The sequence below is a fragment of the Caretta caretta genome, chromosome 10, assembly GCF_965140235.1.
Source record: "Caretta caretta isolate rCarCar2 chromosome 10, rCarCar1.hap1, whole genome shotgun sequence".
In the NCBI taxonomy this organism is placed as follows: Eukaryota; Metazoa; Chordata; order Testudines; family Cheloniidae; genus Caretta; species Caretta caretta.
This window is the reverse complement of record NC_134215.1, coordinates 23,660,690-23,673,012: the sequence shown is the minus strand read 5'-3', so window position 1 is coordinate 23,673,012 and position 12,323 is coordinate 23,660,690. Positions and strand designations below refer to the sequence as shown.

At 38.7% G+C, this 12,323-nt stretch overlaps 1 protein-coding gene across 8 annotated transcripts in view; it reads left to right on the top strand.

Annotated features, from left to right (window-relative positions):
• Nucleotides 1–12,323, top strand: part of CLEC16A (C-type lectin domain containing 16A) — a 191,175-nt gene that overhangs the window by 33,520 nt on the left and 145,332 nt on the right. For all 8 annotated transcript variants that reach the window (XM_075132775.1, XM_075132774.1, XM_048865586.2 and 5 more), the window contains exon 10: nt 6,331–6,559. In XM_075132775.1, coding sequence (XP_074988876.1) covers nt 6,331–6,559 — 229 coding nt within the window. The remainder of the gene's footprint in view (nt 1–6,330; nt 6,560–12,323) is intronic.

Genomic DNA, 12,323 nt, shown 5'->3' with positions numbered 1-12,323 from the left:
TACCGTCCCTTTGGATCCATGTTCTTTTTGGCTAGTGAAGGCCAGTGAGGAAAGTACTGGATCCATTGCTGGTGGAGATTAATACCTTTTATTAGGGAGGGTAGGGTGCCAGCTTCTTTTTAAGAAGCTCTGGTGCATCCTCTGCTCAGGAAACCAACATCTGATGCTGAGGGTCTTCCTTTTTTGGTTGAGATTACAGAGAAGTTTATAGTAAGACAACTGTTGCCTCAACCACCTTGATCCTTACCAGTCTGATTACAGAGCTGGGTATGGAACTGAAAGAGTCTACCAATGCAAGAAGTACAATCACCTAATGATGGATGAAGATCAGGTAGGGTCCATGCAGATACAGTTCGAGCTGTCAGCAGCTTTTGATGCCACTAATGAGGTGATTTTGACTTACCTATGCACTGCACAGGTGAGTTGATTTAAAAACAAATAGTTTGCGGAGGACAGCTTGGGAACGAACAATTACCCTTATAACATAAAAGCTAACAGACCTGTCTTGGAAGTTATGTCAAAATGTATTTGACAGCTTTGCTACAGTACTAATTTCTGGAAATCAGGGTTTGTAATGGAAATAGCAGCACATGTTGGTGACTATAAAAAGATAAGATCATTAATTAGGGTTGGCAACTTTCTAATTTCTGAAAAAACTGGACCCCTCTGCTCTGCCTCTTCCCTTGAGCGGTATCTTCCCCCTGCTTCTGTCTCCCCACACCAATAGCTCACTGGGCTCCCTCTGCTCTGGGGCTGGGACAGGAACTGCAGGCTGGGACAGAGCCTGTTTGCTTGCAGGTAGTAGTTACCCCCTGCTGAACAGGGGCTGGTGCGAGTTGATGACCCAGCACCTCCCCTGTGCCCACAGTAACTGGACAATTGGTGTCCAGTCAGTACATCTGACCGGATGCTGCCAGGTCCTCTTTTCACCGGGTCTTTCTGGTCGAAAACCGGACACCTTGCAACCCTATAATTGATGCACAACAACACCAATAGTGATTACTGCTCAAAACAGATCAACAGTAAGAGATGTTTTTACTTTAAGTATCCAAATCCTGTGTATACAGATACAGTTCAGCAAAACTTATGCCAAGAAGTCGTGTGTGTGTGTGTTTATGTTTATAAGTGAACAAACACCCCATATCAATGTGTAGCAAGTTCTGAAAATAGATGTGAGTAGCAGAAATTACATGTCGAGGTAACTATTTTCTATATACTTCCTGTTATTGGACAGTGTTAAAATGAAGCTCTTGCTATGTTCTTCTTCTTGTGACTGTAGTTAAATATGTGAAGTCAGGGAGAATATAGTATAAACAATTTGACAATAGTCACATTAAGGTTTACCTTCCTTCCTGTTGGTGAGACCTGTTTCCTGTGTAATTCGGATGTTGCTCAATCCTACCTGTTTTAGGTTTCTTGGTTTTTGTTTAACCTACTTTCTCCTTCTCGTAATATGAAGATAAGTTACTGGTATTGCCTTGCTTTACCATCACGCTTTACACAAGATCAAACTGCAAATATGTAAATAATTACTTGAGAAGGTGTAAATTAACATTAACCTAAAATTGGTATCAACCTTGATAAATTATGTGCCTTCTAAATTAATTTCTGCTCTGATCTTATGGTTTAAAGTATTAGGAGTGTGTAGCTCTTGTATCTGACAGCACACATTACATATTAGCTCTTTGTAACCATTCTTTTTCTCCAGACTAAACAGGCCATGAAAACTGGCCTTTTATATAGTATGTCCTTGAGTGTTCATCTCCTTGTTTTCAACATGTTTCATTCACATTGATAGGCCACAATACACTGCATTAAAAATGTACCTACAGTATATTAAACATTTTCTTTAAGGAAAACTGTTTCAGGCTTCTAGAAATAGCTGAGTCACTAAATAATGGAAAGGGAAAAATAAACTAAATGATTCTTGCAACTTGCATCTTATAAGATGTTCCCATAAAGAAAAGACTTCATTTGTTCCTCCATTTTTCATGCCTCTTGTAACGAGAACTCATTATTATAAATAGGGCTCTAAATCTAGTTATTTCTAAAACCTTCATGTGTTGCAGTTCTATCTCTGGGTAAAAATAGATTTGAGAGGTTAAGGGGAGATAATTTTGTGCTTAAAATATAAAAGCTTCATAGTGGTGTGTTTTTTTTTTGTTTTGTTTTTTGTCTTGTCGTTGTGAAGGATTCTTGTACCAAAGTATTTCTTATTATGGTAACTAGCAATGGGTGACCTGGGCAAGGTTTGAATAAGCTTTCTCTACAAATTGCAAATCCTTACTTGAACCTTTTAGGGCTACAAATTGTGCTAGAGATCTTGCCAGGCATCCCTTTCATGATGTTTCATCAGTTTTTATTGCTGTTCTGAAACAAACTGTGCAGAAATTGGAAAAAACTGTCCCTTCGCTTCTTTAAACTTTTGAGCCAGAAGGCTTGATTATGTACATAATTTATCCAATTGGTTTGCCCCTCAGTATTCATCTCAAAATACAAATACTCACTGAATTACCTCCATCAGAAGATATAGAATAAAGTACTGAAAATCCAGTGATTTTTAGTTTTCTGTAACTCTATAAGAATATACATTTTGTTCAAATGAGATCAGCTGTTTGGAAATAACCACCTCCACTAGCAAGCATACGTGAACAGCCTCCCTAGATCAGGGTTCTCAACCTTTTTCTTTTTGAGCTCTCTTCCCCCCCCCCCCCCCCCCGCGCCACATGGTATTAAAAACTCCATGGCCCAGCTATGTCACAACAACTTTTTCTGCATATAAAAGCTACAGCCTAGGTTAAGAGGTAAGCAGGGCAGTTGCTCGGGGCCCCATACCACAGCAGGCCCTGCAAAGCTAAGTGGCTCAGGCTTTGACTTCCGCCCTGGATGCCGGAGTTGTAACCCCAGGCTTCAGCCCCATACAGAGAGGCTTTGACTTTTTGCCCTGGGCCCCAGCAAGTCTAATTGCAGCCCTGCTTGGCAGACCCCTTGAAATCTGCTCGCGGCCCCCCAGGGGGCCCCGGACCCATGGTTGAAAACCACTGCCTTTATATGAGATTGTCTTTGTCTCACAAACAATGAACCAGAGTATTGATCATGGCTGTGCTGCTTCACAGTTAAGAAAGTCTCTCTCAATATCCTGCATAGCATGTACCTTGATTTGTTCAAAAGAAGGCTCTGTCTCTTACTTAATTTGTGGGATAAAGCCCTGTTTTAAATGAAGTATGTTTCAGAAACTTGCTGCACACAGCAAGAATGGGTAGAGGAGCTGCTGGAGGAAGACGCTAGATGAAATGTTCTTGAAGTTCAGCTCTTGCAGAACTTAAATGTACACACAAGCAAAACTTAAGAAAACCAGCCATTCTCAGCAGTCCTTTGCTCCTGGAATTCCCCCTTACAAGCTGATTCTGAGAGATCTGCCAGCTGGCAGTTATCAGAGCAACTGACCAGCAAGCTTTAAAGTCTGTGCTCATAGTCCTTTGACCTTGTTTGTATGGCTGGCTCCTACAACTAACAGACCACCCAATGATTTAAAGATTTCCCTGTCCCTCTAGGCCATTGATTGAGGTTGCTGTCTATATGGAATATTGTTCAGGTTAAATAAAGAAGCCTAGGTGTGATGAAATATTGGAATTGTTTTGCTGAGTGTGAATTTCTTCAGATACTTCATAGCTTTGCACTCATAGACATTAAGGCTTCTTGCCCACATCTCAAATGAAAATTGCTTTTAATAAAAATAAACAATACAATGATTTTGTGGCAACTTTGCAAATAAGACCACTGGATGACTGGAGAAGGTGTTTTCCTTGTTCATGAGCCTAGTAAGTGGAATGCTGCACATCTGTTGCTAAGGGGAATGGTTCATACAGATGTTTGCCTTTAGCTGCCTTCATTTGTAATTATCCAGAACTTATTTATTTCCTATCTAAGGCACAGCAGTATGGGTGTTATACATGCTTCTCATTCTGGAGTGCACTGAGTTGAATAATATTACGTTGAACATCCTAAAGTTGGAATAATCGGTAATTTGTGTGATATGGGTTTATGCAGTAATATTGTGAAAATATACTTAATCATATCATATAAAATACTGGTACTATGTTTTTGTAATAAATGAGACCACCAAAGGTCCTGGTAAGAAACATGTCTTTTATTTTCTGTCTTCAGTCACTTGACGAGATAAGGTTACAAAAATCTTATACTCTTGCTGCACAACAGGAGTCAATATCCACTATCTCCAGTGGCTGCTGTTACGTGGTGTGTTTTTTTTTTTCCATATTGCTACTATTTTTACCCTAAAATGTGATAGCAATTTTAACTGATGAAGTATTGCCCATGGAAGCTGTAAATATACAGTGACTGAATTTTTTCACTAACAAATTGCTCTTTGTTTTGCATTTGTTTTAATAAGACTTATTAACAAGTCTGCATCATTTGTTAGTGGAGAAGCAAAGGAGGTTAAAAAGCCCCCCAAAAGCCAAGCATCCTATGTTGACTGGCGATGAGTAAACCCATCTACAGCATTTGTCATGTTTTTGGGGTGGGGGTGGGGAATGTAGTCTTAAACTGCTTTGATATACTGTAGCTTTGCATCAGAAAAGAAACAGGCTTGTGTTAAGCCATATCTTTCAGTTCTTTATAATGGATGCCACCCACATACATACTACAAAATAAGTTTAGAAAACTAGATCTGCGGAGATGTTTTCGGAGTATAGAGAAGGACAAAATGAAATCAATTAGGGTTTGTCTACCTGGTGCTGTAGTCTGCATCAGAGGGGTTTAAATTTTAGTATGCACTAGTGTGTCATGCGCTAATTGGCCCATGTAGACCCTGCTGGCATGCATGAAAAGTTCCTTAATGCTGTTAATGGAGTTCTGTTTGAAACAGAACTATGTTTATGCGCACTAGAGAAATTTCAGTGTACACCAGCAGGGTCCACACAGGCCAGTTAGTGTGTGGCATGCTAAAGTGCACTAGAATTTACACCCCTGAGGTGCAGACTAGTTCACCATTGTAAACCAGTCCTATGAAATTTATTATAGGTTTTTGCGGGGTGGGGAGAGGAGGGAATGATGGTGACTGAGGCAGATGCACCAAGGACTAAGGGATTTTGCTAATAGTGAAGGATGAGGCCAAGAAAAGAACACTGTACGTAATAGTCTAGCTATACTTAATTGAATAGATTTATCTATCACATCAGCAACAGGAAAGTAATACCACGTCTGATATTGTGACAACTTTTGGGTTAAAACATACACATTTTAATGAATCCAAATGTGTTCAGTTCTATATAATCGGGGCCTTCATTTCAAGTGCAAAGTGTTTTTCTTGGAGCCATATTGTATGCAGAATATGAGCAGACAGGAAGTGTATCTTAAATGTCATCTTTTAACGTAATTAGCAGATGAACAGTTACTGGTTTTCAGCATTTACCATTGCAGCTTGAGCCTGCTGTGTACATAAACATTTAGGAAATTTCAGTTTTTTGACTGAATATGGGTGCATGTTTTCTTTTTCTATATATTTTTAATTTTTGAGAAGGCAAATTCCTGAGACACACACTCAATGTAGTTGTATTTTAACTCTAAACATTCTTACACATTAAACTAGCCTTTTTAATTGAAGTTGATATGAAAACAACTACCAGTGAAGTACACTTTGACCTCTATTTAAAACTTTAAAAAGAGGTTAGAGGTATGGTAGTTTTTCATTGAACACATTGAGATAAAAAGCATACCTATAGTTTACTTAAAAGCTGTATTTTATATTAATGGGTTTTCTTCAGCCCCATTTTTGTTTTTTGTTTTTTACTATTTCACTCCTTCCTGTTTTTTGCAATAGGCTTTTGTCTGAGTCCTCTCTGAGCTGTCTCCCCTGCATGGTCTAATTCAAAGAGCAGCTGGTGCAGTTTGTAACATCAGTGGGACTTGATTTAGTTTAGTATTGTATGCTCTTGCATGGCAAAAAACAAGGTTTACTTTTTGACAATTTTTTTCTTGATGGTACATGCTTTTAAAATGGTCATGTTTAATAGATGGATCTAGAACTTTCTTGTCCTGAAGTGTTCATGTTTCCTAATGCTACCAAGTCCTTTAAGATTAGAATAACTTTATTTTGTAGGTGGCCTGGAACTAGTGATAATTAGATATTGCTAAATTGAGATTCTCCTTCTGGCCTTTTTAAGTTAAATTTGATGTGTGTAGGTGAAATGCTTTATAGATTTGTAAATAACAATTTGTCTTGTACAAACTGAAGTTACTTCTACCCATTTTATGCTAAATTGCAGAAGAAATATACAGCTAAAAATGTATCTCATTTAAATTTAATAGGCAAAATCAAGCATCAGATGCTTCATAAAACCTACAGAGACACTGGAGAGATCTCTTGAAATTAACAAGCATAAGGGAAAGAAGAGGTTGCAAAAGAGACCCAACTATAAAAACGTTGGTGAAGAGGAGGAAGAGGAGAGAGGACTTGAAGATACTCAAGAAGACCAAGATAAGGCTAAAGGTACAGAGGGTAGTTCAAAAGGCATCAAGGCAAGTGGAGAAAATGAAGGTGAGTGCACCAATGAATGAAAACCATGCAAACTTTATATATGCTAATAATTTAATTATATCACATGTTTGTGGTCTAGTTCATGTTTTTTGTTCATTTATAATACTGGTTGCATAACTAAATAAACAAAATCATTAGATTTTTCCACTATCAGTGATTCTTGCTTATTTTTCAACCTCTCCATGTAGAATTCAGCTCTTTAAAAAAGACTGTTTAATTTGGTGGAAAATGTGAAGTGTCTGCAGTTTCTCCTGTGGCATCCAGCCTTTAATCACAAGTACACCTTCTAGCTATCTGCACGTGATTAATTAGTGTTGTAAGACTTGTTAACAAGTCTGTATCATTTTTTAGTTAAAAAGCCCCCCAACGGCAATCCCTCAAATTTTTTTATTTAATTACCTGACTGATGTGCATTCTAGTTGCTTCACAGAACTATCATGCCTGAATCGTTAGATGTAAAGTATTGGGTGTGCACCAGAAAGGTATGCGGTTCAGTTCCTTTCGTTGTTTTAAGTTACTAGTGAAGAGGAAAATGCATATCAAAAAGTAGAGGTTTTTATGCATAAAATGAGACATCGATGACAGCACTGCATCTAAGGAAGCATATAACACAATACAATTTTTTTCCCCTATGTTATGACTTCTTTGGGAGCCCTTTTTCATGTCCTGCTTGCATTTTGATACATGTAACTAATCTATCCTAAAAACTTCCAAGTTCTTTATTCTGACTTCATGTAAATGATGCTAAATACAATGCATGTAATGACTGTGTATTGTCATTTTTTTGGTTCAAATTACATAATTGAACTCCCTGTGCTTACGAAATGCATTTTTTAAAATTCTTCCTCTTTCCAGTTTCTCAAGAGGCCTAACAAACTAATTTTGGGATGGGCAAGGGACCATGTTAGAGAAGTGAGGGCAAAAATCTTTGTGTGCCTAATATCTTAAACGGGGAGGAGTGTGTAAAACTTTTTTCTAATCCACTTAAAGTGGGTTAAAGGTCATTAACATGGCTTGCATCCATACTACAACTTAAAATCTTTTTATACAAGTGTCAGTGTTGTACCAATAAAATAAAAACCAGCAGGATCTTATTAAAGGGAAAAAGGCAAAATACCACATTTACTGTGAATACAGAAAGAATCATAGTAAGCAGTTAGTTATAGTTATAACATTCCATTCAATCTCAAATTTATTCTCTCATTCATTCTCTCTCTCTCTCTCACTCACACACACACACACACACACACACACACACACACACACACACACACACACACACACACACACACACACACACACACACACACACAGGTTCTGCAAGGTTGTTATCATAGTTAACAGCCTTAGAGTTGCTCATGCCAAGCCACTGGCCAGGTGGCCTGGACATGAGGAGGGAGCAGGGCCTCGTCAGATGCACATCTGATGCTCCTGGAAGTTGGTTTGCAGAATCAGACCCCAAAGTTCTCACTTTTTAGAGTCTATTTTTATAGGAATTTCTTCCTATGCCAGTCTATGGGAATTGCTTCATCATGCTGTTGCTGAATCAATCAGCAGATAGCACATTCCTGACGGCTCCAAGATGTTATCTTGTTCTTTGGTTCTCCCATTCTTGAGGCTGGTGGGTGGATTCCAGTCTGCCCTCTGGGGGTCCTCTGGTTATTTCCACTTGACGCCTTCTTCAGCCGATGGACACTGGATTCTTAAGCTGGCACCTCCCTGATCATTCAGGTATTATTCACACCAAGCATCCATCCACATACATCCTCTATCTCTATTTTAATTACAATTGTTAATACAACAAAAGGGCAGGGAGTCTCTGGGTGCTGTTTCTGTTGTTAGAGTATTGCTTTGAGTCTCTCTCTCTCTGTGAATTGCTTTGAGAACAGACTCTGTCTTAGAATGTACTAACACAATTAGCAGCTTGCAAGTTTCACACACAGAGGGAGAGAAACAGTACTAAAAACCAAGAGACCTTTTAATTAGTAATACCCTGGAATTTAAACTCTGGGGAATCAAACTCATTTGTGATTTTAATACAGAACTTCTTTAATATGATCCAACATCAGAACACTACCAAAAAGTGTTTCAGAACAGCTCTCACTTTAACCTGGTTTCTTTATAGTGGGGACAGGGCTTTAGTGGGTAGTTTGCATAATTTTTATGATCCTCCTGGGTAATCCCCTAGTACACAGCATAGCATTAACTCCTAATTCCAAACAAGTAGCATCATGCTAATCAACATGGTATGTACTGGGCTTTGTTCCATGATTCCAAGTATTGCATATTGGGCTTTGTTCCATGACTCCACATATTGTAAAGCATGTGTGTATTGCTTCCTGGCAAACTGGGGCTGTTATCATAAGTTTGACAATGATATAGCTTTTATAATTTAATCTTCAGCATTTACCTTGAAAAGCTTTAAATCCAAATTAGGCAAACCTACAACATTTGGAAAAAAAAAATTAGGTGTAAAGGAAAGGGAGAGTGAGGGTTGGAACAAACATTGTGGGCCATGCATAGTGACTGAAGAGAGGCTTAAGCTGAACAGCAGTGGAAGTGGTGGTCATTAAGCTCAAAATGTGGGTCTTGAGGCAGGATTTCAAGGAAACTGAGGATGTTTAGTAGAAAGAATAAAGATGCCTTTCCAGTCACAGGGAACAGCATCAGAAGATACAAGAGCAAAAATAGGGAACTATTAACCCCAACTGTGTTACTGACTTGCTGTGCAAGGTTGGGGCAGTCTCTTATTTCACCCTGTCAGTTTCCACTTCTGTAAAATGGGGATACTACTTATCCAGAAAAGTTGTTGTAAAACTTAGTAATGTTAATATACTGTTGTCTTAGGATGGAAATGCATGTTAAGGCTTTTGTAGCTAAGTGAAACTAAATATCTTGCTCAACTACTCTGCTTTCACTCAAACTTTTTTTTCCACAATGTGGACGACAACTTACTGTGGTGTGCATCACCTTCCCTTCCATTTGCAATCCTATGACATCCCTCTGGCAATTACAGCAATTTATGTGAAAAAGTAATATTAGGAAAACATTTGGGGAGTACTGTAGTGATCACTTAGTGTGACTTAGTAGCTTTAAATAAGAGCCACAGGCCTGTTTAGATCTGTTTTTACAGATGAATTAAAACAGTTTTTATCAACTGGATAGATATCACATTGGAGTAACTTATCTTTATATGCTAATATTTTTAATAAACACTTTGTTCTAGTTTTGTTTTTGTTAGTCATAAGGATAAGTTCATATGTACCTAGGTTAGCCTAGGAAATTAGAAGTCCTGACCAATCCACTGACTCAGTAAGACTTTGATCCTTAGCACCTGAACTATAAAATTACATGAGTTCACTGGCAACCAGACACTGCACCTAAGTTGATTTGCACTGAGGAAATCCGAGAGATGAGTAGGTGGAATCTCTTGGCTAGGAATCTATCTATTTTGGCTATAGCTGATGGAAAAAGATTGGACTCTCTTTGAGTTCATGAATTAATTTGCCCTCTGTAATTCTTGGGAATAGCACTTCCTTAATTGGTTTGAGCTGATTTGGCTGGCTGTCTTTTCATGAGTATAACCACCTGATCCACATTGATTCATATCTTCCCATGGAGCTACATGCATGCACCAGGATGACACTGTATCTTGAAGTCTGACCTTCACTTGTTTTTTTTTTTTTTAAATGGCAGTGATGGGGACTCTGACAAAGTAGAAATGTTAGTTGTAGTCTCAGCAGAGTTAGATTGGTGTGCACAGTGCATAGGTCAGAAGTAAAAATGACATTCAATTTAGCCCCTCTAATAAATTTGTTTCCATGGCTATAAAAAGGAGTTCATATTTTTACCATGCCCACATACATGATTCCAAGGAGCAGCCATAACAAAAAAAAAAAAAAAAACCACACACACCACTGATTGTTTCTCATAAATGTGGTTTTGATAAAAATGGATTACATTTATTTTTCTATAATTTCTGGGCAAGTAACTATCTTTAACTCTTCCCTTACAAACCACATATGCTCAAGGAAATTTTGTATTCCATTATTTTGCTAGATTCTAGACTATTAAATGGCACAAGTGTCAAAACATTATACTGTCTGCATGCCAGTTGTCAAGGACTTTCCTGAGGAAACAGGAAAAATACGAAGAATCGGAGTGAATCATGTCTTTGGGGTGGGTGACTCTTGTCCTCAGGGTGGAGGCAAAGTCCCAGATTACTCTGAGTGGACTGTGGGGCTGAGAGTAGTTGGCTTGAGGAATCAGTTGTCACTGCCAGGGAATAATTGGCTGTGGGTTTGAACTGCTAAGCCTACTGACAGTAGAGTTTCCGATTTTTGAGACTGCTAAGGGAGGGGCATAGGAGAGAACTTGGTTAGTAGCATGGCTATTTACAATTCAGCATAATTTGTTTGATATTCCTATACTAATAGCTAAAAGCCTGTGCTGTTGCATGGGTATAATCCGTTGTCATATGTTTAAAAGAAAAAAGGCCATAAATGGCTGAGAATTTCAAAATGGGGCAGTAATGGACCATGAAGCTCAGTGATGATTCAACCTGATGATATTCTGAACAAAAAGATCTGTCACGATCGTAACTGTTTCCATCACTTCACACGGACTCCGCAGACATTCTAGGATTCAGAGTGACACAGTGACAATCCTAGAATCTTGTTACATAGATATACTAAAGTATCCTTTTAGTAACATCTTGTTTTTTCATGGTTGGTTTGGTTTTTCTTATTTGTTTATGTAGCCTCTTATTAGTTTTTCTCTAAAATTTAAATATTTTAATATTTCCACTTACTTGGTAGAGTGTTTTTATTTGAGAAAATGGTAGACGTTTACAAATGTGTATGAGGGGAATACTCTTAACGTGACTGCCTTGGAAAAACACAGCTCAGTATCATAGAGGGGAGGGATCCAGGGACATGGTCCAGAGGTTTGTAAATTGTCAGGAGTAAATTTCTCCATGGCTTGTCAGTCAAAATCCTGCTACATTATAATGCTACAGTGCAAGCTGTGGCCAGAAAGTTATCTTTTCTCTTGATTTCAGGGTATCGGGTGTAGATGTATGGTAGTTTGTATGCTATGAGGGTGATCGATAGCAATTTGTTAAACCTGAGTGACATGCAGATCTTGCCATCAAGTGGCTCTGTGTGCAGAGAGGGATACATAGGACCCTATCCACTGTCCACTTCACCTGTGGCTGAGCATCTCAGCCTCTGCATACCTATAAGATCTCTGTCACTTGACCCTGGTGCCAATGAGCGCACAGTCTATGGGGGTGTAAACAAGTGAGCCAGCACTTACAAAGTTTAAGTTTTCAGGGTCTGAAATGGTCTTTTCTTTATGGCATGCTGCCTTCTAGCACTGGACCATGCACTAGACAGGAAAGGATCAGCGAGTACGAGTGATTACAGGGCATTAAAGTCAATGAGTTGGCAGCTCTTAGTGGATCTGTCGGCTGTCTGGCAGTGAGGGGTTTCTTGTGTGACTAAATATGCAGTCCGTCTAATGGTAGCCTAGGGCTTCCATTGCTCTCTGTGAGGGAATGAAGTTTTGACATCACCAGTGAAGAACCACAAGTAACTCCTTGTGTCAGGAGAAGAGTGGCTTTACAAACTGCCTGTATGCACAAATTTAATGTTTACTGGAAAAAAGTCTCAATACCTCAATGTTTTCTTTAGCCTACACCTAAAGAAATTTAGGGAGACCTTTACCAAAACTGAATTTCCTCAGTGTTGTGGAGGAAGTGTCT